At 31.6% G+C, this 20,744-nt stretch overlaps 1 protein-coding gene across 10 annotated transcripts; it reads right to left on the bottom strand.

Moving 5' to 3' along the window:
• Positions 1 to 467: 467 nt before the first annotated feature.
• RUS4 (root UVB sensitive protein (Protein of unknown function, DUF647)) lies at positions 468 to 4,957 on the bottom strand. Of its 10 annotated transcripts, none has more exons than XR_016515079.1 (10): positions 4,277 to 4,957; positions 3,426 to 3,572; positions 3,073 to 3,219; positions 2,561 to 2,623; positions 2,389 to 2,465; positions 2,179 to 2,284; positions 1,778 to 1,875; positions 1,537 to 1,685; positions 1,381 to 1,443; positions 468 to 924 (listed from the first exon to the last, which is right to left on the bottom strand). XR_016515079.1 is itself a non-coding variant. In XM_068631432.2 (10 exons), the coding sequence occupies exons 1-10, from the start codon at positions 4,718 to 4,720 to the stop codon at positions 685 to 687; spliced, it is 1,539 nt and encodes a 512-aa protein (XP_068487533.2). In that variant the 5' UTR covers positions 4,721 to 4,946; the 3' UTR covers positions 468 to 684. The 10 variants fall into 10 exon arrangements, 4 of the variants coding, with proteins under 4 accessions (XP_068487533.2, XP_068487532.2, XP_090150505.1 ...); XR_016515080.1 differs by having other exon boundaries at positions 1,778 to 1,819; positions 4,277 to 4,946; XR_016515083.1 differs by having other exon boundaries at positions 1,381 to 1,446; positions 1,778 to 1,819; positions 4,277 to 4,946.
• Positions 4,958 to 20,744: the final 15,787 nt, after the last annotated feature.

Consider the following 20,744-nt stretch of genomic DNA (forward strand, 5'->3'; position numbering starts at 1 on the left):
AGAGTAAAAATATAACAGAATATCAAATATGAACAATATCTCAATCATAACTTTCTAAATTTAAATAATAAATAAATATATTTTTATGTTTATCTAAAAGATATTTAAAAAAACTAAAAGATTTCCTAAAAATTAATTTAAATAAAAGATATTAAACAAATATTCTCAGCATTTCTCTACCTTAATACCTCTTTATTCAATTTTTAAATTTTATATTTGATTATCCTTCTTCTAATGCTTGATTTCCTCCTTTTTTTTTCCCTATAATTCTTATCTTTCTCTTTCATGGAACACATCTTCACTCAATTTGACATTTTTCCCTGTATTTCTTCTTTTATCAACCTCATCCTTTTTTTGTCTATTGTGAATTTTATGTTAGAATAAGTTTTTGATGGATGTTAGAATACGGTTCTTAATGAACGATGTTATAAAGCTTGTCTAAACATTTAATAAAAAAAGCATTGCCCTTTTTCTAGTGTGAAAGTGTAATAATACCATTCAGGCATACATGTATACATTCAATGCATGAGCTTAATAATACCCTGCAACAAAAAATGTGTATTACACAGTATACATACAACACAATTTTGACCTTATTCTTTAGTCTATTCTTAAAATGAATGGTATCGTATCCCCAAACACTCCCATTTAAATAAGGAGCCAACCAAATTTTGAAAACTATCTTTAATCACACACAAAACTGTATCGAATTTGCTCTTTTGTTGACAATAGAATGTTCTTCACCATCCAACCCATTTCCACCATTTGGTCAATCAAATTAGACACATCCCTCTCTGCAGATCTCTTGGCATTCTCAACAATTACAGACCAATCCTCCATTGTTGAGTCTGATGCATTGCTTTCCTCTATAATAATCTCCCACCTAGTACTGTTCATAAGTAGGGCCCTTCTGATGTAGCAAGCCTAACCATTGTTTTTTGTTTTTCAAGGCCACATCAAAAGATCATTAAAATAAGGAAAATTGGCTTCATCCTAAACATTGCATCTTCTTAAACCAAATTAATTTATTGAATTTGGATACTTTTATGTCAGAGGAGTGCTAGTAAAGTCCTCTCTGACAGACTTAATTAAAACTTAATAAAAATTACAAAATCAGAGTGAAACTCATCAAATAAGTGAGACTCACGATTTTGTGATTTCTAATAGATTTCGGTCAATATTAGAGGTTGTGTTTGAATGAATGTATTGCTAGCATTTCTCTTTGTGTAAGGAAAGGAAAAGATACAAAAAAACAAGTTTAAGGGACCCAATCAAACTGTAATTGTTTGTGTTTTCCTTGACAAAAGAAGATCCAAGCAATAAGCTAGCAGTGATGAATCATAGTAGTTGAAAAACCATTAACAAGAATAGTCATATTACCTGCAACAAACCCATGATTATATGTACTGCTTCAGCTCCTTCACGAACAGAAACAAGAATAGACTGCTAGAAGGTTTAGCACCCAAAGAAAAAAACAAAATAAACAGTTAGAAAACACTACTTCATAGGATGTTATACCCTCATAATATAGCTCACCTTTCTAGTTCTTTTTAATCCTTTGAAGAACTCCACGCATACAAAGTAATAATCTTCATTAGTTATACATTGTATTGTCTTCATAGACCACTTTGGTATTTGGTCCTTGGGATTTAAGCACCCTATTCTAATTGGCCACGAGCATTCACCTAAACCAACGAACTGTATTAGTTGAGTGTAAGCACACTACTGAAGAACACAACTCCGACATTAAACAGAATAGAAGAGTCTGGCATATCACCTTTAACTCCCAGAAGATTAACTCCTTCTTTATCGCTCACCTCTGCAGGGGATGGCACATATCCACACTCAATCCAAGTGCTCAGAATAATTTCAAGCCTATCCTAAATAACACTCCAACAAGGCAATAAACTAAATACTCTTGACACAATAACCAAAAACCAGAAAGTTATAATGTTGTGAAATAAAGGGTAGAAGACAGCAATGTGGAAGCCCAAGTCTAGTGCAAAAGGAGTGTCAAAAAAAAATTCAGAGCAGAACTTGTTTATTACAAATAAGGAATCTAGAAGATTGCTGTTAGATTTGCATATCATATTCTATTAGGCTAATATGCATTCTGTTATTTTGTTAGAGCATATTTCTGTTAGAGTTAGTTGTTAGCTTGCAACACAGAAAACCTACCTTAGTCAAGGTTTGCAGATGTACATGCTTTAATCCTTGATAAATCCCAAAGAGATCCATTGCAGCAAAAAAGGGATAGATAAGGTAATGCAGACCTGCTTGTTGCCTTGCAAGCCAGAAAATAATTTCAAGTTATATGCCAAATGAGTAATGAGAACATTAATTAACATTTTTATATAAAAAAGAATAACAATGGAGGTGGACAACAACCTTCGATGGCTCTCTATGCACATGTTAACAATTGCAGCAAGCATAAGACCAAGGATGTCGAAGCACACTGTTTGGATCTGAAATATATATAAAAAAAAATCAGAAAATAGCCCGTTCAAGATACATATTATGGAAAAAAAGAAAGAAAGAAAGAAATGCAACACATGCTCACCTGTGCCTTGGCAGATATTTCACCAAGGTTGTCTCCTATTGCAAAACTTTGATGAACAGCTGACTGTTTAAAAAATGTTAAAACATCAATTATGGTCAAAAGAATTTATCAATCACTATAAACAAGACAAAGCATGAATTTTCAGAAGATACGTCCTTAATTTATGAACATTCTTGTACATGAGGTTGGGTAAAAGATAAGTCTGCAACCATCAGCAGTACAAGAATTGGACATCTCTTTCTAATCCCCAACCTTGTTAGACAATTTCATATTAGGAAGTCTAATAAATTCAATGCCTAGCTAGAATACAGCTTTCTTTATTTTTCTGCCATACAGATTTTTTTCATATATCACAATTACCATATGGACTACTCCTAAAAAACACTACAGATTGAAGATATACATAAAAGAAATTCCATTAAAAGTATAAAATCATTCAAAGAATGCTCCAAACATGAGTAAGAAAAGAAAAAATTTAATAGAGAACTATATGCTGTAGGTTTGATCCTTACCCGAGTTGCTAAGTAACAAGCAAGGCTTATTTGTTTAGAAATATTGGCAATAGTTGCAAGGAGCAGGAAGCATTGAGGAAATGTGGGAGTAAGTAACTCAAGTCCAATGCTTGCAACAAAAAGAACAGATGTAGTGAACCTGACCCTCTTTGTACAGCAGGTACCAAAAAGATAAAGAGAAAGATTCATCAGATTCCTTCATATATGATTGGTGCATGTCAAAATGCAGTTTCAATCACCATCATCACTTCAACTCACTGTACTTAAGTTCAGGTGACTTTATAATCAAATATAAGAATAAAGTGCTTGTAACTCCGGGAAATTAGTTTAATTCAAAATGGAAGTTAAAATACCTTTAAATTTGTATCAAAAGCAGATGCTAGACTAGCAGTGTATATGCATCTGCTTAGTCGTCCGATGCCATCTTTTAAGACCCAATTAAGGGCAGCAGCTGATGGAAGAGAACTTGAGAATCCAACTCCCATGGCTGTAAACATTGCCTGAGACCAATCCATAACAACACAGTAAGTTCACATGCATTCCAAACAGCTACAGTTAGACCTACAAGAAATTTAATCACAGTTAAAAGAAGGATAAATGTGCAATACATTCATTATGTGATAAAGATACAAAGAACCATATTCAGTTCTCTCTTCTCACTTCTTTTCGGATTTTAAAAACCGTTTTCCAAAGTACTTCCACGCTACTCAACAATCAATTCCCTCCAAATTTTATTAAGTTATGAAAATTATTATTTGTTTCCAAAACAAGTATCTTAAAAACTGAAAAACATAACACCCAAGAGACGTTTTATCCCCCTCCCCTTCTTAATTTTTCAAATGCTCCATTCAAGTACTCGGGGAACAAACTTCTAGAAAACTGAAATGTGCAGCTGGGAAAAAGACCATGTTTGGAGAAAATTTTCCAGTAAGCATTTGTAATAAGAGAATAAAATAAGAAAAAAAAATGAGATAAATATCTCTATAAACTAAATATGGGTTGGTGTTTAAGTTAATATCTAGAAACACTCTCATCTTAGTAATTCCTAATTTATGTGTGAGCTAATTTTATCCAAACATGCCAGAAGCTAGCGTTTGATTTGCAGTTAGCACACACCAAACACACACAAATTTCTTGCAGAGACAAACAACTTTTAGAACACAAAAAACAGATTTTTTTTAACAATAATCAAACAAGGACATACCTGAGTGGCGAGCACTTGCAGCGCGGAGCTGAAAACCCGATGAAGAAGCTTCCACTTCACATACTCCACATAGTTCCCCGTCACCCCTCTCGGAATAAAGAACTCCCTCACAACGGACCCGCACACCCTCAACACCCTATCATCGAAGTCCACGTCAGCATCCGCAGCGGCGCCACCGTCGACGGTCACCACCTGCAGGCAGTTCCCAACCCAGAAGAATCTAGATGCTTCGTTGGGTCTCCTGACAACCACAAAGGGAAGCCGAACCGGAACCTCCTTCGTAACCCCTCCATCAGAGACGCAGTCCAGGGAGGTTCGGAAAGAGGAAAGGGGCGAGAATCTCCTAAAGGAGAGATTTTGGTTAGTGGGTGGGGTTGGTTCGTTGGAATTTGAGAGGTTCCATGGTGTGTGGAGGTTGGTGGATAGGCGAAGAGAGAATGGCATGAGAGTTTGGAAAGGAAAGCGTGGTGTTTGAAGATTCCAGCCACGGTTTTTGCTATTGTTTTGAAGAAGAAGAAGCAGAAAAAGAAGAAGATGATGATAAAGAAGAAGAAGAAGAAGAAGAGTGTTTGAGCTTGAGTTGGAGAAGAAAGGTTGAGAAATGAAGGGAAGAGAATATTATAGCAGAGAAAGAGAGAAGATGTGTGTTACAGCACATTCTTTTAAGAGCAGAGAAATGGTGAAAATACATTATTATTTAACACAAATTTTCTAATTAGGTTAAAAATCATAAATACATTTTTTGTCGTCTATATAATGATTTTCTTTTTCAATGTGATAATTTTACTTATAAAAATAATATTTTAGTTGAGGAGAAATATTGAGCCGGCAAAGGGTTACCCAAGTTTCAAACTCGTGTGAAAAAAAGAACATTATTTTTTATATATAAAAAACAAAATTAAATTAGAGGTATATAGATGAATGTTTCAGTCACTTTCTTTAGAACAAATTTGCATTACATGGAAAGAATTTTAGAAATAAACTTTGTATCTTTAACAATATTGCTTAAAAATATAAAAAATATTTCTTATTTTTAATTATAAATTTGAGTCTATATATTAATTTAAAATAAGATTAAATCTAAGTTTAGGATGCGTATAAAAGGAAGGTTCTACGTATACATATGACCACAAATGCATCTTTGGTAATGTTTGATGTTCACAATAATAATGACCAGACAATTTTTTTTTTTCTTATAATGATTATGAAGCCTTTCTACTAAAACAAATGTTTTCTCTTTAGTAAATAATAAAATATGAAAAGTTAAAAGTTAAAGGAGGCATATATCACTTATCTATATAAACTAATAGAAATAAAGAAATAAAAATTTCAAAATAAAATACTTTCAGAAACTAAATTACATTTACAATTTTTCAATATTAAAGGTGTAATAAACATCTAATCTTTATGTCCCAATGTCTTATCTAATCTAAGCATCTTATAAAGTAAAATAATGAAAGTCTAAGCTTTGTTACCCACAATCTTTTCCTGCTTATCAAAATGATGTTCACATATAAGGACAATCCAAACAAAACAAATAGAAGAGTGATGAATATATGCATGTTATAAACACATATAAGAACGTCAAAGTATAACTGAACACATAAATGTCACACCTACACATACTTAATCACAATTTGATTTAGTTGTCACAATGCACTAATTCTTTTAAATGCATGTGATACCATCTCATAAACACTCATATGTATGGAGTAGACTAGGAGTATATGGACCACATCTATTGGATTTTCAATTAATGATGATTTTGAGTTTTTGTAGTTGCTTGTAGTTTAAAGTCAATATGTTGTCATCACAAGATTGGTGCATTTAAAGAGTACAACTTTCTTACATGGATTAGTTGAAGAAAAACTTAAAGGTGTGCGGCGTTTCATGTTTGTGGTATCATTTTTCCAAAAAAATATTCTAGCTTGTATGTTTTGTTCTTCTCTTCCTTCAAGATCGATATGTGTTAGACAATACCACCGTAGTGGAACTTTTTAGGTTTGAACTTCCAGTTTTATCCTTTTGCTACTTTTTGTTTGTTAGAATAGGTGACCTAAAACAAGAGCGGGTGAATTGTTTTCAAAAGATTTTCGCAAAAGCTGGAGTCAAATTGAAAACTTAATAAAATCAACAAATTTATTTCTCCATTCAACCAATTATAAAAATTACAACAAGCATATAATCAAAATATAAATCAATTTTTATGTGTATTTAACCAATTGATTAAACGCAAAAGACTTGAAACAACAAATAAAACAAATATCAGAGAGAGAGAAAAGCACAGGAGATTTATATTGGTTCATTCTTACACCAAGAGCTCAACTCCTCAACAAAACCAAAGAGAATTCACTAAACCAAACACAAATACAATGAAGAGTATTGATCTTGAACCTTACAAGAACACACACTATTAACCACACAATAGAAATTCAGAAGCCCTATCTAAATCTGCTTGAATAAAATACAATGAAAGAATAAAGGTTTGAATACACTTGGCTTTTATAAATGAGGAACAGAGAAAATGTAAACCCCGGAAAATTTCTTTACAACAAGAGAATGATCCAAGAAGCAAAAATTAATCTCCAATAATGATTTTAAAACCTTTATATTTTTCTCTCTTATGAATTTTGTTGTTTTAAATTATCGCATTACATCCTTGTACAAGGTAATAATGATTGCAAAAGTAGTTTGATAATTTAATGAAAACAGTTGTATCAATTTAAAACTTATTGATTAGTATAACAGAAATTTGTTAAAAACATTTAATTAATTTTTCAAAATAACTGACTATTTTCTTTTAACAGAAGAAAACAACAAACTTTAAATCGGTTCTTTTATCGAAATAAATTGTTGATTTCACTTAACAGAAAAGACAAAATAAAAAACAAAACATTTTTAAATCTTTAAATAAAACTTTTAAGTATTTTCCACCTGTTGATACGATAAATCAATCTATTAAAAGTACTATAGTTATCAGACTTTAATACAAGTAATTTTAACTGATTAACTTGAATAAAATAATTAAAAAATAGAGCAGATTTAGAAAACAAAACTTTTTAAGAAGATAGAATTTGATGTGACTTTGATCATAATGTAATGCAAAGATATACAACAAAATCTACCTAAACACACACACACAACTTCAAATCTTCATGACATATTGGATTCATCAAAGCTTATTGGTCAACATTGTTTGCATACTTTTCTGATTTTGACATTGTCTCAAATTTCATCGATTAAATTTAGGATGAATATTACGAAGTGGACTTTAAGCATAACTCAACCCCATAAAACCGGTTCATGGGGATGAGGTTTACACCCACTTATATACAATGAAAAGCTCTAATCTCTAGTCGATGTGGGATCTCCAACACACCTCCCTCACACCGAGACTGCCAACTCGTGCGTGGGACTATATATTATGGGTGGTCCGATAGTGGCCGGATAGCGGGTGGCCTGATAAGCCCAACAAATACTCGCTAGGATAGGCTCGAAATGGCTCTGATACCATATTACGAAGTGGACTTTAAGCCTAACTCAACTCCATAAAACCAGTTCATGGGGATGAGGTTTGCACCCACTTATATACAATGAAATGATCTAATCTCTAGTCGATGTGGGATCTCCAACAATGAATGTTAAGCATTGTTTGTTAAGATATATGTCAAAGAATCTTTGCCAATGGGATGACTTGCCTATATCAATTGGGATCATGACGCTAAAGTCTTAAGTCAAATTGTATGGAGTTTCTTGTGTAGCTGAATGTCGTCTAGATCTATAAGTCTAAAGGACTTCTAGTAGCTCTTCAGTCCATTTCCTCTTTACGCTCCCCAATTTCTTCTTATGTTTCGTGAAAATAACCTTAATTGTTTTCTTTTACTATCCATTGGTTTGAGGGTGCTCCACCAAGTTGGCTACTTGTCAAATATGGAGTCCTTAATAGAAGTCAACAAGTAATTTGTTAGTGAATTGTCGTCTTTTTCTATAACAATTGCACAAAGAACCCAATATTGACATTTGATACTTTTCTAGATGAACCTCTAAACTTGTTTAGTAATTACCTTAGCCAATGGTTCAACTTCGGTCCACTTAGTGAAGTAGTAGACAACTACTAAGAGGAATTTTCATTGTGCATTGGTAGGTAGGACTCTGTAGATAATGTCCATTCTTCATATTGCAAATGACCAAGGTGAGACAATGTGATTTAGTTCTTCTAACACAAAGTTAATTAGATTACCTTGCTCTTGACAGTTACGCCTTCTTACGTAGTTGATACAATCCCTTCTCAGGGTCAACCAATAATATCTTACTCTCAATACTCTTGTTGACACAAAACTACCTCCAAAATGTATCTCATTTATGTCTTTGTGTAGTTCTTCTAAGATGTACTTGACTTATGTCATCATAATGTACTTTAGTGGAGGTGTTAAGTAACCTCATTTAAAAAGTTATCCTCCAATAAACACAAATTGAGATTCTTTCTTCTTTATAATTTTTTCTTCAAAACCCTTAAAACATATTCACCCCTCTAAGAAGTTAATTATTAACTTCATCCAACTCTTTTATTGTTCGATTTCCAAGCATTCATTAGTATTAATTGTTGAACACGCAATGGTTTGTTGCAATATAAATCAATATTGTCCTTGAATAACCCTTAAGAGAAAAATATCAAGCAATGTATATAAACTCCACAACAAATACACCAACCGGATATAAAGCAAGATATTACAAGAATTTAGAAAGATATTACCTCACAGTGATGAATCATAAAGATGTAGAATAATGATATTCTATTATTATAAGTGATAATTGATTCATTTTTTCATGAAACCTTTTTGTTAAATAGTTTTTAAAAATAATAAAACAATTTGTATGCTATGGTGACTTATGCTTGATAACCATACATACAACATTTGATGTATGCTTGATCACACACATGCATTCATGAAAGGTCATCACGCATAATACAATTGTCAACTCTTCATTATCAAAATCTTCAAAGACCTTCATATACCGAAGTTGATCAACACCTACTATCTTGGAGAGAGATATTGTCGACACTCTTCTGAACGATGATTTTTACCCCTTCTTTTTTATTGATAACTTTTGTCGTTCTCCCTTTGGATGAACCTTTGCAAGTGGTCGACTTGAATAAATTATTATATCTTGTCCTTCAGAGTTATACATTCCTCTGTCACATGACCACAATTGCGATGGTATCAACAATAGCAATTGGGATTTGCATTTGCTGGAGTTGGAACCTTCCTAGGTGTATGAACTAGTTCACTTGTGAGATTTTTATTTAGGATATATGCTCAATTAACATTGAGAGAGGTTTAAAGCCTAAATATCAAACCACGAGGTTCCTAAATTTTTGGTGTAAATTGCAAACAATGACTACATTGTTTCTTATAAACCTTTTTCTAGACTATTGTCGTTTCATCTCAAACTTTAATGCAAAAGTCTTTGGTTCCTCCAACTACATGAACTTGGTGGTTCGATGCCTTAACTCATTTAGGTTGGATATTGGTTTCTTGAATAAAGTATTTGGGTTTGGGTTTGAAAGTTGTAACCATGTGATAGAAGGATACCTTTGTGATGTAATCCAAGGTGTGCCTTGGATGAAATGATGAGGAGATGCAACAAAAGAAGAATTAATTGCACTGTGAATGGAGGAGTTTCAATGAAGATATGAAGTGAAATAGGTGTTGAAGTAGGGAGAGGTTTGGCCAACTCCCTAGGGTTTCACTAGGCCTCTAGGTTCTCTAATAAAAGGAGATTTGGGAGAGAATGAATTATGAAATTCAGATTACTCATTCAAAATATATCAATTCTGATTACAAAAGGGAAAGAACACCTATTTATAGGCTTCCATGGTGAAGGTAGCTTAGAGTTTAAGCTAACTTAACCTTCGTTAGCTTAGTTAATCAATGGTGAGCCTTTGGAGCTTCTAACCATTAGAGGTGTCATGACTATTCTATTCACTTGTGCTTTAGAAACCCTTGCTTTTATGTCAAGTGAGGGTTTCTAAAGTTTAAATGTTTTATTTAATTCTACTATAGAAAATGGTCCAAAAATACAAGACCTGAAATAACTATTATGCTTTTACAGATTTTATAAGACTGAAAAATATTTATATTGTATGTTCTTCTATTCTTATTCCTATTTTTTTAGGGACTTGGAACTCGTGGATGGTCCTCCATCATTTTGACTTCAAGTTTCTTATGTTTAGCACCATTTTCCCAAATTGCTTCATGAATACCTTAAAAAATTCTCTCTTTTCTTTGGAATGTTTATTAATTCAATGGAAGTTAGGTGGTGATGTTCGATAACTATCAAATATAAGTATACTTTTCTCCCTATTATTTCCTTCCAAATAACTCTCAAATAGTGTGGTATATTTTTCACTGCATTGTTTCCCTCCAAGTATAACTTTCTAACTTCTCCACTAGATATAATTGTGTTACTTGCACACTTAAAACACATTTTTTTTTAAATTTCTAAATATTCTTTAAGTTATAGTTTTTTACAATTATATTATTTAAATTAAAAATGTGAATATATATATATATACCAATATATAAAAATGATTCCTCTTTAACTTTAACTTGTTTGATAATGCAATTTTAGTGTACACAATTTTTTTCCCATTTTATCCATTTGATATATCTCATTTTAAAATTACCAAAAGAACTATGTAGTCATTTAGTCATTTTTCTTTCAATGGATTAGTTCTCAATTTGATTTACGGAGCAATTATTATTCCTTTTTACTTGCCACTATTGTAGCAGTTTTCAATTCAATACGCATAAACCTCAATCCTCTTCACACCATTATCTCCAAATCCTAATGTATAATGGATTAATAACTTCTAACATACAATGAATTAATAACTTCTTCTTTTTTCTTAAAATTACCAGTTACAACATTTTTTAAATATCATACCCTACTTTCCACTTTATTTTCTCTTTCCTGTAAAAACATACTTCCATTCTCACCTCTATTTCTCTTTCTATGTTTTGATTAATCTTTGCAAAACCTTAATTTGGCCTTTGTCTTATGAAGTTGTAATTGAAGTTTGTGAGTAAAGGGAGGGTGATGTGAGTTGATTTTAGAATTGCACATGTTTTTACAATTTTCACTTAGATTATGATTTTTGATTAACAAAATATGGTGAAAATCAGTGAAGATTGCCACTGGACACGAACTTAATCAAGTGGTTAAGTAAGTGTGAAGGTTCTCTTAAAAAAAGCAAAGGAAAAACACAATATACTAGATGATGGACGATGAGCACGAAAGTAAATATAAGACAATATAAATGGTGGAATATAAAAGAGACATAACCAAAGAATGGGCGAACATAGGTGAAAATGAAAAATGGTAGTGAATCACGCCACTTGGGGGAGGAAACTCCAAGATGAGTGAGGGAGGAGTCGCCACTTGAAACAATCTCTGAAGATAAGACTCAGAGAGAATTGGAAAAACACTCACGAAATCACTCTGACAAAGTTTCTTTACTCAAAATTCAAATGTGATTTACAAGAGGGAAAACAACCTATTTATAGATATGGGTGCCTTGGAGAACAAGAGTGCAATGATAGGGGCGATAATGATAAGAAGCATTTTAGAAGCTAGGCTTAGCCTAGGTATCACACACATGGAGGATCCTTCTAGAATTTAGGTTAAAAGTGACACATGGGAAGGCTTTCTAGAAGCTAGGGTTTCTAGAAGTCTAAGCTAGCTTATTCTTCTTCTAATTGGGCCAATGTGAACCCAATTGATTACAATTCAATCTTGTCTTAAAAATCCTAGAAGGAAAAACAATTGATACTTTGGTCCATGCCCAGGTGTTCTTCTCCTGAGGATCCTCTAATGGATGGTGGGGCCTTGTGTCTCATCCTAAGATGATTGACCTAGCCTTGAATAATGCTTTATGCTCTTGGTTATCTTCTCATAAAGTTGGGTCATATCAGAGGGGAAAGACTTACAAAAGGAGGTAAAGAGCAAGTGATGAAAGTCTTTGATCATAATGGCATAGAAACAATAAAAAAATTTATGAAAGTGTAACGCTTTTCAGGAACAATTTTTTCGCCATTTTAGTTTCTAGGGTTTTATGCGTTTTCCTTATTCTTCTTATTTTCTTGATTTTAATTCTTATTTAGTTCTTCTTCAACAATATATTCAATCTCATGTCGAAGGAATTACAAGAGATGAAATCCCTTTGCATCAACATATTCAATCTCATGTCAAATTATGCAACCGCTAAAACGAACAGTGGTGTCGAGGCAGTGAAAATGGTTTGCTTGATGCTGGTGAAAACGTTTTTTTGGATGTCGTCAAAGTTGTGCTTTGGTTGGGGGGGGGGGGGGGGGGGGGTGGAGGAGATGAATCCAAAGTTGTTTGCGGTGGCGATTGGTATGAAGAAATCGAGAAAGGAAGGACATGGAGTGGAATAAGACAGGTAGGAGATGACATTCTTACAACACTAGAATTTCAGTCTATTCTAGTAATGTTCAAAATACCTATCAGTTTTCTCTCTAAGATTTGCAACGATTTGGAGAGGAATTTAAGCTTCTTGGATAAGAAGGTGTAGAAATCATTAATCGATAGGGGTAAAAAAGATGCAAAGGAGGAAGCACAAAGAGGAAGATGGAAATAAGAGTGATTATTTATTTATTTACTTTCCCCATTTGACTCTTTAATGTAAATGAAAGAGATGAGTTACTAGAAGATGATGCAATGATATATTGGTTCAGATGTAACATTAATGGTGAGACTACCATTTATTATCTTTGAACTGATGCCTATGCTTCAGAAAATGACAGAGGTTCGCTTACTTTTAGTTTTGTCATTGTTGATGGTTTCCTAATCTGTAGTATGGATTTTAAGTTTATTAAAATAAATAAAAATATCAAGTTGTCAGTGTTTAAACTTAATGTACTTACATCTCAAAATACCAAAATATAAAATATTAAAAAATAAAAGCAACATTTAACCTTATTTTTATTACTCAAAGTAATTTATCAATTTTGAAAACTTTTATAATTATATGAAGTGTTTACTTTAAAATAATGTTATATTTTTTTCTTAGATAACTAACATAGTATTGATCACTTATTTATTTAATTTTATTAAAAAATTTAACTTTATTAAATGTTATTTTAAAAATTAAAAAATATTAGTTACCATTTTTTAACTGTGTTTATTTTTTTATCTAATTTCTAATTTTTTTCATACTACAAATAATAATGATAATAATAACAACTTATGAGTTTTTAAAATTGCACTTTAATTATGGTTGAAGCTCTATTGTTAAAACTAGTAGAATAACTAAACAACACATAAAACTTTCTTTCTCATTTATATATTTAATGGATGTATTTAGTTTTAATAGAATAAATTCTGTTTACTTATAAATGTTATTAAATATATTAAATAAATAAAATGTAAAACGGTTAAAGTTATAATAGATACCTGATTAATTAATTTTATTAAATTCTTTATTTACTGTTATTTTATCCCTGGAAATAAAAATTTAAGATAAAGTGACATGTTTAAATATATACTAAAAAATTGTCATTTTAAATTATATTTCGAAAAATTAGTTTATATTATTTAAAAAAAATATTAGATATACATTAATATACGATATGTTAACTGAAATTCTCTTTAAAAATGATTTTAAATAAAATATAATTATTTAAAAATTAATTTGTTAGAAAAATATTATTTTGAGGTTATTATATTTCGTAAAACATATTTTAGAGGAATAAATTTAAATTAATATATTTTAAAAATTATTTAAACTTTTAGGTTTTTTTTTCTACATATATTATTTGAAATTTATTACATTATTATACAATTCTTTCTCAGTTGTATATTTAATGGATGTATTTAGTTTAATAAAATAAATTCTGTTTACTCATAAATCTTATTAAATGTATTAAATAAAATGTAAAACAATTAAAGTTATGATAGATACATATAACTAATATTATCAAATCATTTATTTACTGTTATTTTATTCTTGAAAAATAAAAATTTAAGATATAAGTGTCATGTATAAGTATATCCTAAAAAAATTCCACTTTTAATTTTATTTCAAAAAATTAGTTTATATTATTTTAATAAATGTTAGATATACATTAATATACGTATGTTAACTGAATTTCTATTTAAAAAATATATAATTATTTAATTCAAAACTAATTTGTTAGAAAAATATTTTTTTTAATTATTATATTTCATAAAACAGATTTTAGAGGAATAAAATTTAAATTAATATAGTTTTAAAATTATTTAAACTTTTCGGAATGCATTTGGTTTTTTTGCTACGTAAATTATTTTAAATTTGATCATATTATTAAGAAAATTCATTCTCGATGAATTTAGTTTTAATAAAATAAATTTTGTTTACTTATATTAATTAAATAAAAAAAGTTCAAATAATGTATATTATAAGAAAAAATACGACAATCATGACTCGCATAATATTTTTTAATGATAATGATTTTTTTTAAACAAAGTCTTTTTGTTACAAAACGTTGTTATTTTGTTCCCATTTTGTTATTTTTATTATATATCACACTTAGTTAAATATTTAGTAAATTAGTAAAAATGTGTGAAAAAAATTCAATGTAAAAAATCGTGATATCTTGATAATTTAGAAACGAGATGTACAACTAATTCTAATTAATTTATTTCACATTCAATTTTTTTAATTTTTTATAAAATTAATGTGTATAAACATTAAATTTTAACAAACCGTGAGAGATAGAAAGTATATAAAAAAAATAGATCTTAAAATTAGTTAATTGAATGATTATTTTTAGAATTTTAACTTTTCAAAGTAATTATTTATTAAAAATAAATTATTTTATTAAAAAATTATAACAAATGAGATTCTCCTCTTCTCTGACTAAAAATCATAAATTATCAATTTTATAAGTCTATACAAAATAATATCCTAGTAGATACTTATATATATAAATATGTTGAATTTCGCTAAATAATTATAATTATTATATGATAAATTTCTTTATCATAATAAATCAATCAACCTTATAAATTAAGATATAAATTTTAAATATATCTATGATTAAGTTATTATCATATATAATTACGGTTCACTATTTTTCAATCACAATGTAACAACTTAAACAAAAAGCAGAAGAAAAAAAAAAAACAGAGCAAACCCCTCCCCCCTCCTCACGTAACTTTCTTTTCCTCTCCCCCCTCCTCACGTAACTTTCTTTTCCTCTGTCTTCCAACTTTTCTTCTTTTCCTTTTCTCTTCAATTTCTCTCCCATAACTCATCTATTCCAAAATCCGATCACATCATGTTCTAGCTTAGGAGTTAGGGTATATTTTTACTCAATCAAATTTTCAAACTGAGTAAGTTCATTTTTACTCTAAAGATCTCTTATTATCTATTTTTCTCTATGACTTAGTCATCAATTTTAGTGGGGTCAGTTGAAAAAAGAGTTTGGATAACTTGCTTTAGGTCCTAAATTTTGGAGTGATTTCTCTGTTTGATGTAGGATTTCCATCAGAATAAGGAGTTTAAGGTAAGGGAAGTCAACTTTATTTTTTAATAGTACCCTAAGCTAGAAGATTTGAATGTGGAGGGAACGTTGTCCTAAATTTCAATTTCTCTTGCAAGGATGTTATTTGATAAAATTGTTTGATTTTATGTTTTGTGAACATGTATAAATATTATATTATATTTTGATAGTTTGAATTTTTTATGTTGGAAAAGTTCATGAATGGTATGAATTTTTAAATGTTATGTGGTTGAATGATATATATTATATATGAATGATAAAAATTGTACGAAATTGATGTCATACATTTGGGATAATGTATGAGTTGTTGTTTGATGGCATTAAGTATGAAAAGTCTATGTTTAACAAAGATCCTCTAGCTTCATTGATGACCTAAGTCATATAGACTAAGATATCAAGTGGTGAGAAGCTGGTGAAGGAGTTCATACCCACCGGGTCTTGTTGTAGACACTCAATATTGGATGTTTAAACTTACCCTGATCCCTGATCTGGTAGGAGCATACTTAATGAGTCTTTCAGAAGACGATGGATTCATGTGTAGTCTGTGTGATTAAAATGAAATCGAAGTACTATTGATTGAAATGAAATCCAATGATTGTGATTGAGAAATTGATCCATGTAATTTGGTTTTCTGTTTTGATTGAATGATGTATATTATAAAATTTTATTTTCACTAGCTTACCCTTGCTTTTCTTGTTGTATTTGAACGGATGATTGTACTATGTACACAAACAGATGATCATACAGGTGCAGGAGAGCCTGAAAGGCTTTAGAGTGTTATTTTGTACCTTATATTGTAAATATTTGAATTTTTGAAGTCCTAATCATATATTAGGAATCTTTTGAAAAACTCTAAGCTTGTATATAAACATGTAGGATTTGTTTTCTTAAGCATGTACACATGCTCTGGATTTTTATGATCTTCGAACCCTGGAGGCTGAGATACAAACACCTCTTCATTAAAGTAACCATTTAAGAATGCACTCTTGACATCCATTTGAAATAGCTTGAAGCCTTGTATGCTGGAAAATGCTAGGAGTAATCTGACAGCTTCAAGACGTGCTACTGGTGCATAGGTTTCACCAAAATCAATTCCCTCTTCTTGGTTATAACCTTTAGCAACCAGCCTTGCTTTATTTCTAGTGATTGCCCCATGTTCATCCAGCTTGTTCCTGTACACCCACTTGGTTCCTATGATATTCATCTCATGTCTTCTTGGAACTAAAGTCCACACTTCATTGTATTCAAACTGGTTCAGTTCTTCCTGCATTGCTGTTATCCAATTGTTGTCTTGTAGTGCTTCTTCCAGACTTTTAGGCTCAATCTGTGAAACAAAGGCCACTGTTTTGCAGAAATTATTAAGTGAATTTCTTGTTGAGACTCCTTTCTCAATTTTACCAATTACATTGTCTAGTGTGAGATCCCTGGGTGTTTTCCATTCTTTAGGCAATCCTGCATTCACAATAGATTCTTTGACAGCATTTGGATTAGTTGCATCAAGCTCACTAGATTGATTCTTTTGCAAAATGGTTCTTAAATCATCCATACCAGGTTCATCCAGAACAGATTTAGGCACAAAACAATCTGTTTCATCAAATACAACATGTATAGATTCTTCTACTGCAAGCAATCTTTTATTATACACTCTATAAGCAAGTCCATTTATAGCATAACCCTACAATATGTATTCCTTCATATGATTTAGGATCAAATTTCCCCAGATTGTCTTTACCATTATTTAGAAGAAAACATTTGCAGCCAAAAACCCTAAGATGACTAATGCTAGGCTTCCTACCTTTATACAATTCATAGGGAGTTTTCTTAAGAATTGGTCTAATCAAGGTTCTGTTCAGAACATAAGAAGCAGTGTATACTGCATCAGCCCAAAAATATTTAGGTAAACCAGATTCATTTAACATGGTCCTAGCTAACTCTTCTAATGACCTATTCTTCCTTTCAACTACACCATTTTGTTGGGGTGTTCTAGGAGCATAATAGCTATGTGTGATCCCATGTTTTTCACAATATCTATCAAATTTTGCATTATGAAATTCTCCCCCATGATCACTACGAATCTGTTTTATTCTATTTTCATTTTCATTATGCAGAACCTTAACTAGTTTCTTAAAGGCTTTATATGCATCATTTTTAGAAGCAAGAAACAAGGTCCATGTATATCTTGAAAAGTCATCAACAATCACCAAGGCATAGTAATTTCCAGCTAAGCTAGCAGTCCTAGATGGTCCAAACAAGTCCATATGTAAAACATCCAAGGCTTTATTTATAGAAACCACATCTTTAGATTTAAATGAAGTTCTTATCTGTTTTCCCTTTACACAAGCATCACACAATCTGTTATTTTGAAATTTTATGTTTGGTAAACCAGAAACAAGATCCTTAGACTTCAGCTTATTCAAGTGATTTGTGTGGATATGAGCTAGCCTCCTATGCCACAGCCATGACTCATCACTTTTAGACAACAAATACTCATTTTCAGAACAGTTATTCGTCATATCTAAGACATAGATGTTGTTTACCCTTTTTCCCGTGAAAAGCACCTTACCAGAAATTTCATTTGAGATTGTACAAGTGTTGGCTTCAAAATTAACCTTGTATCCCTTGTCACACAGCTGGATAATGCTTAGAAGACTATGCTTTAGCCCTTCAACATACAGTACATTATCAATAGTGGTTGAGTCTTTAGTGCCAACATCTCCTCTTCCAAGAATTTTTCCTCTATTGTTGTCTCCATATGTGACGTGTCCTTCAGCTTTGAGTTTTAGGCTTATGAATTGAGTAAAGTCACCTGTCATGTGCTTCGAGCACCCACTGTCCAGGTACCACTGATTTTTCCTACTATTCTTTGAATCAGAGTTAGATTCTTCATTATTCACCATAAAGCACATATTTGCTTCCTCACTTTCGGTTGAGGAATCACTAGATGAGGATACATCATTTTCTTCCCATGAGATGTATGCTTTTTTGCCTTTGCTTCTTTCACTCTTCTTGCTTGCTGATTTTTCTTTGTTTTGATTGTTTGGACAATCAACCTTTATATGACCTGGTTTACCACATCCAAAACAAGTGTAATTTGAAGAATTTGAATCATTGGATTTAGAATACCTCTTTCTTTGTTGAGTTCTGTCACGGTTTTTCTTTCTAAGAAATCTACTGAATTTTTTGGTGAGCAGACTCAAAGTCTCATCATGTTCAGGATTATCTTCTTCCTCACTTGTATCATGTTCCATGGTAGTTTTCAAGGCAATTCCTTTGGTTCTTTTCTCCACAGTTTCTTGTTCTTTCAATCTTTTCAGCTCTAGTTCATGCTCCATCAGCTTTCCAAAGAGTGCAGCAGTGGACATCTTGGATAAATCTCTGGATTCTGAGATTGCTGTTACCTTAGGCTGCCAGCTCCTATCAAGGCATTTCAGCACCTTTATGTTGAGTTCTTCCTTGTCAAAGACTTTTACCAAGGCCAGTGAGGTGATTTACAATATGTGTAAATCGTTTTTGCACATTTGCAATACTCTCTTCTGATTGCATTATGAACAGTTCGTATTCCTGAATGAGTGAGTGCTTCCTTGCTCGTTTCACACCATCCGTCCCTTCATGAGTTACCTCTAGTACCTCCCACATCTCCTTAGCTGAGTTGCATTGAGAAACTCTAAAGAAATCATCCATATTCAGTGCAGAGGTGATGATGTTCTTGGCTAAGGAGTCATATTGGGCCTTCTTCCTCTCGGTTTCACTCCATTCAGACCAAGGCTTCTTTATTGTTTCTTCTTTGACAACCTACATAGGTATAAAAGGTCCACTGACCACTGCATCCCAGATACCCATGTTAATAGACTTCATAAAGATTTTCATCCTGATTTTCCAGAAAGCATAGTTAACACCACCAAACATAGGAGGTCTATTAATAGACGCACCTTCAGCAAAAGGCATTTTAAACTCAGACATCATGCATACACTTGAGCAAAATACAAGCCCTAGCTCTTGATACCAATTGTTAGAGTTAAGCAGTGTCTAAGTTCAAGAGGGGAAGGGTGAATTGAGCTTATCAAATTTTCGCAAAAGAGGCTGCTTTACAGTTTAACAGAGGTGAAAAGAACAAATTGATATTAAACGAAACAGATTGTTTTATAGATGACTTTTAGCACAACCAGAACATGGTCAACACGATTTAGATCAACTAGCAGCAATACCAGAACCAAATTGATTAACTTTCACAGTTTATAAAGTTGTAGTTTGTAGCACAGAATTAATCAATTTTACTTAACATAAGCCATCTAGAGTAATGAATCAAATGTCACAGTTCAGTTAAAGAAAACAGTTCACCCTTTTTACCCTATTATAGATTCACACAACAGCTTGATTTATGTTTAGAGAATTGATTAACAAGTTAGAACGGCAGATTTAACCAGGTCCAAATTTAACAGATTTTGTTTTAATAGAATAGATTCCTTTCTTGACAGATTATGTGAAAACACAGAATTAAGTGCAGGGATGAGAAGAGAAACACAAGAGAATTTTTATACTGGTTCACTCATCAAGAGCTACGTCCAGTTCACCTTACTCCAAGGTAGAATCCACTAAAAACAGATACAATCAATTACACACACAACAGTTCTTGAACCCTTCAAGAACTTAAACAACCAAGGCTGAAAAACACTATTCCAGCATACCTTGCACTCCAAGAAACCCTATCTAGAGTGACTAACACTTATACCTATTACAAGAATGAATAAGGGAAAGATTACACCTGAAACTGTGTTGCAAGAACATAAACTAGTTGTTCTATTTGCTCCAAGGCAGTACCATCACCTTCAACCAGCACAAGGTTCTTCAAGAACAAGCGCACATGTATTTCTCTTTTGAAAAAACTTTGCAAAAGCTTTTCA

This window comes from Phaseolus vulgaris, chromosome 8 (genome assembly GCF_051622355.1).
Source record: "Phaseolus vulgaris cultivar YP4 chromosome 8, ASM5162235v1, whole genome shotgun sequence".
In the NCBI taxonomy this organism is placed as follows: domain Eukaryota; kingdom Viridiplantae; phylum Streptophyta; class Magnoliopsida; order Fabales; family Fabaceae; genus Phaseolus; species Phaseolus vulgaris.

What these genes read in the sequence shown, in the direction of transcription:
- RUS4 (XM_068631431.2), bottom strand. Translation starts at nt 4,720, where the DNA reads ATGCCATTCTCTCTTCGCCTATCCACCAACCTCCACACACCATGGAAC. An exon ending in TGCATAGAGAGCCATCGAAG is followed by an intron (nt 2,285 to 2,388) that starts GTTGTTGTCCAC and finishes CTGGCTTGCAAG; the next exon opens with GCAACAAGCAGGTCTGCATT. An exon ending in TAATCTTCTGGGAGTTAAAG is followed by an intron (nt 1,686 to 1,777) that starts GTGATATGCCAG and finishes TCGTTGGTTTAG; the next exon opens with GTGAATGCTCGTGGCCAATT.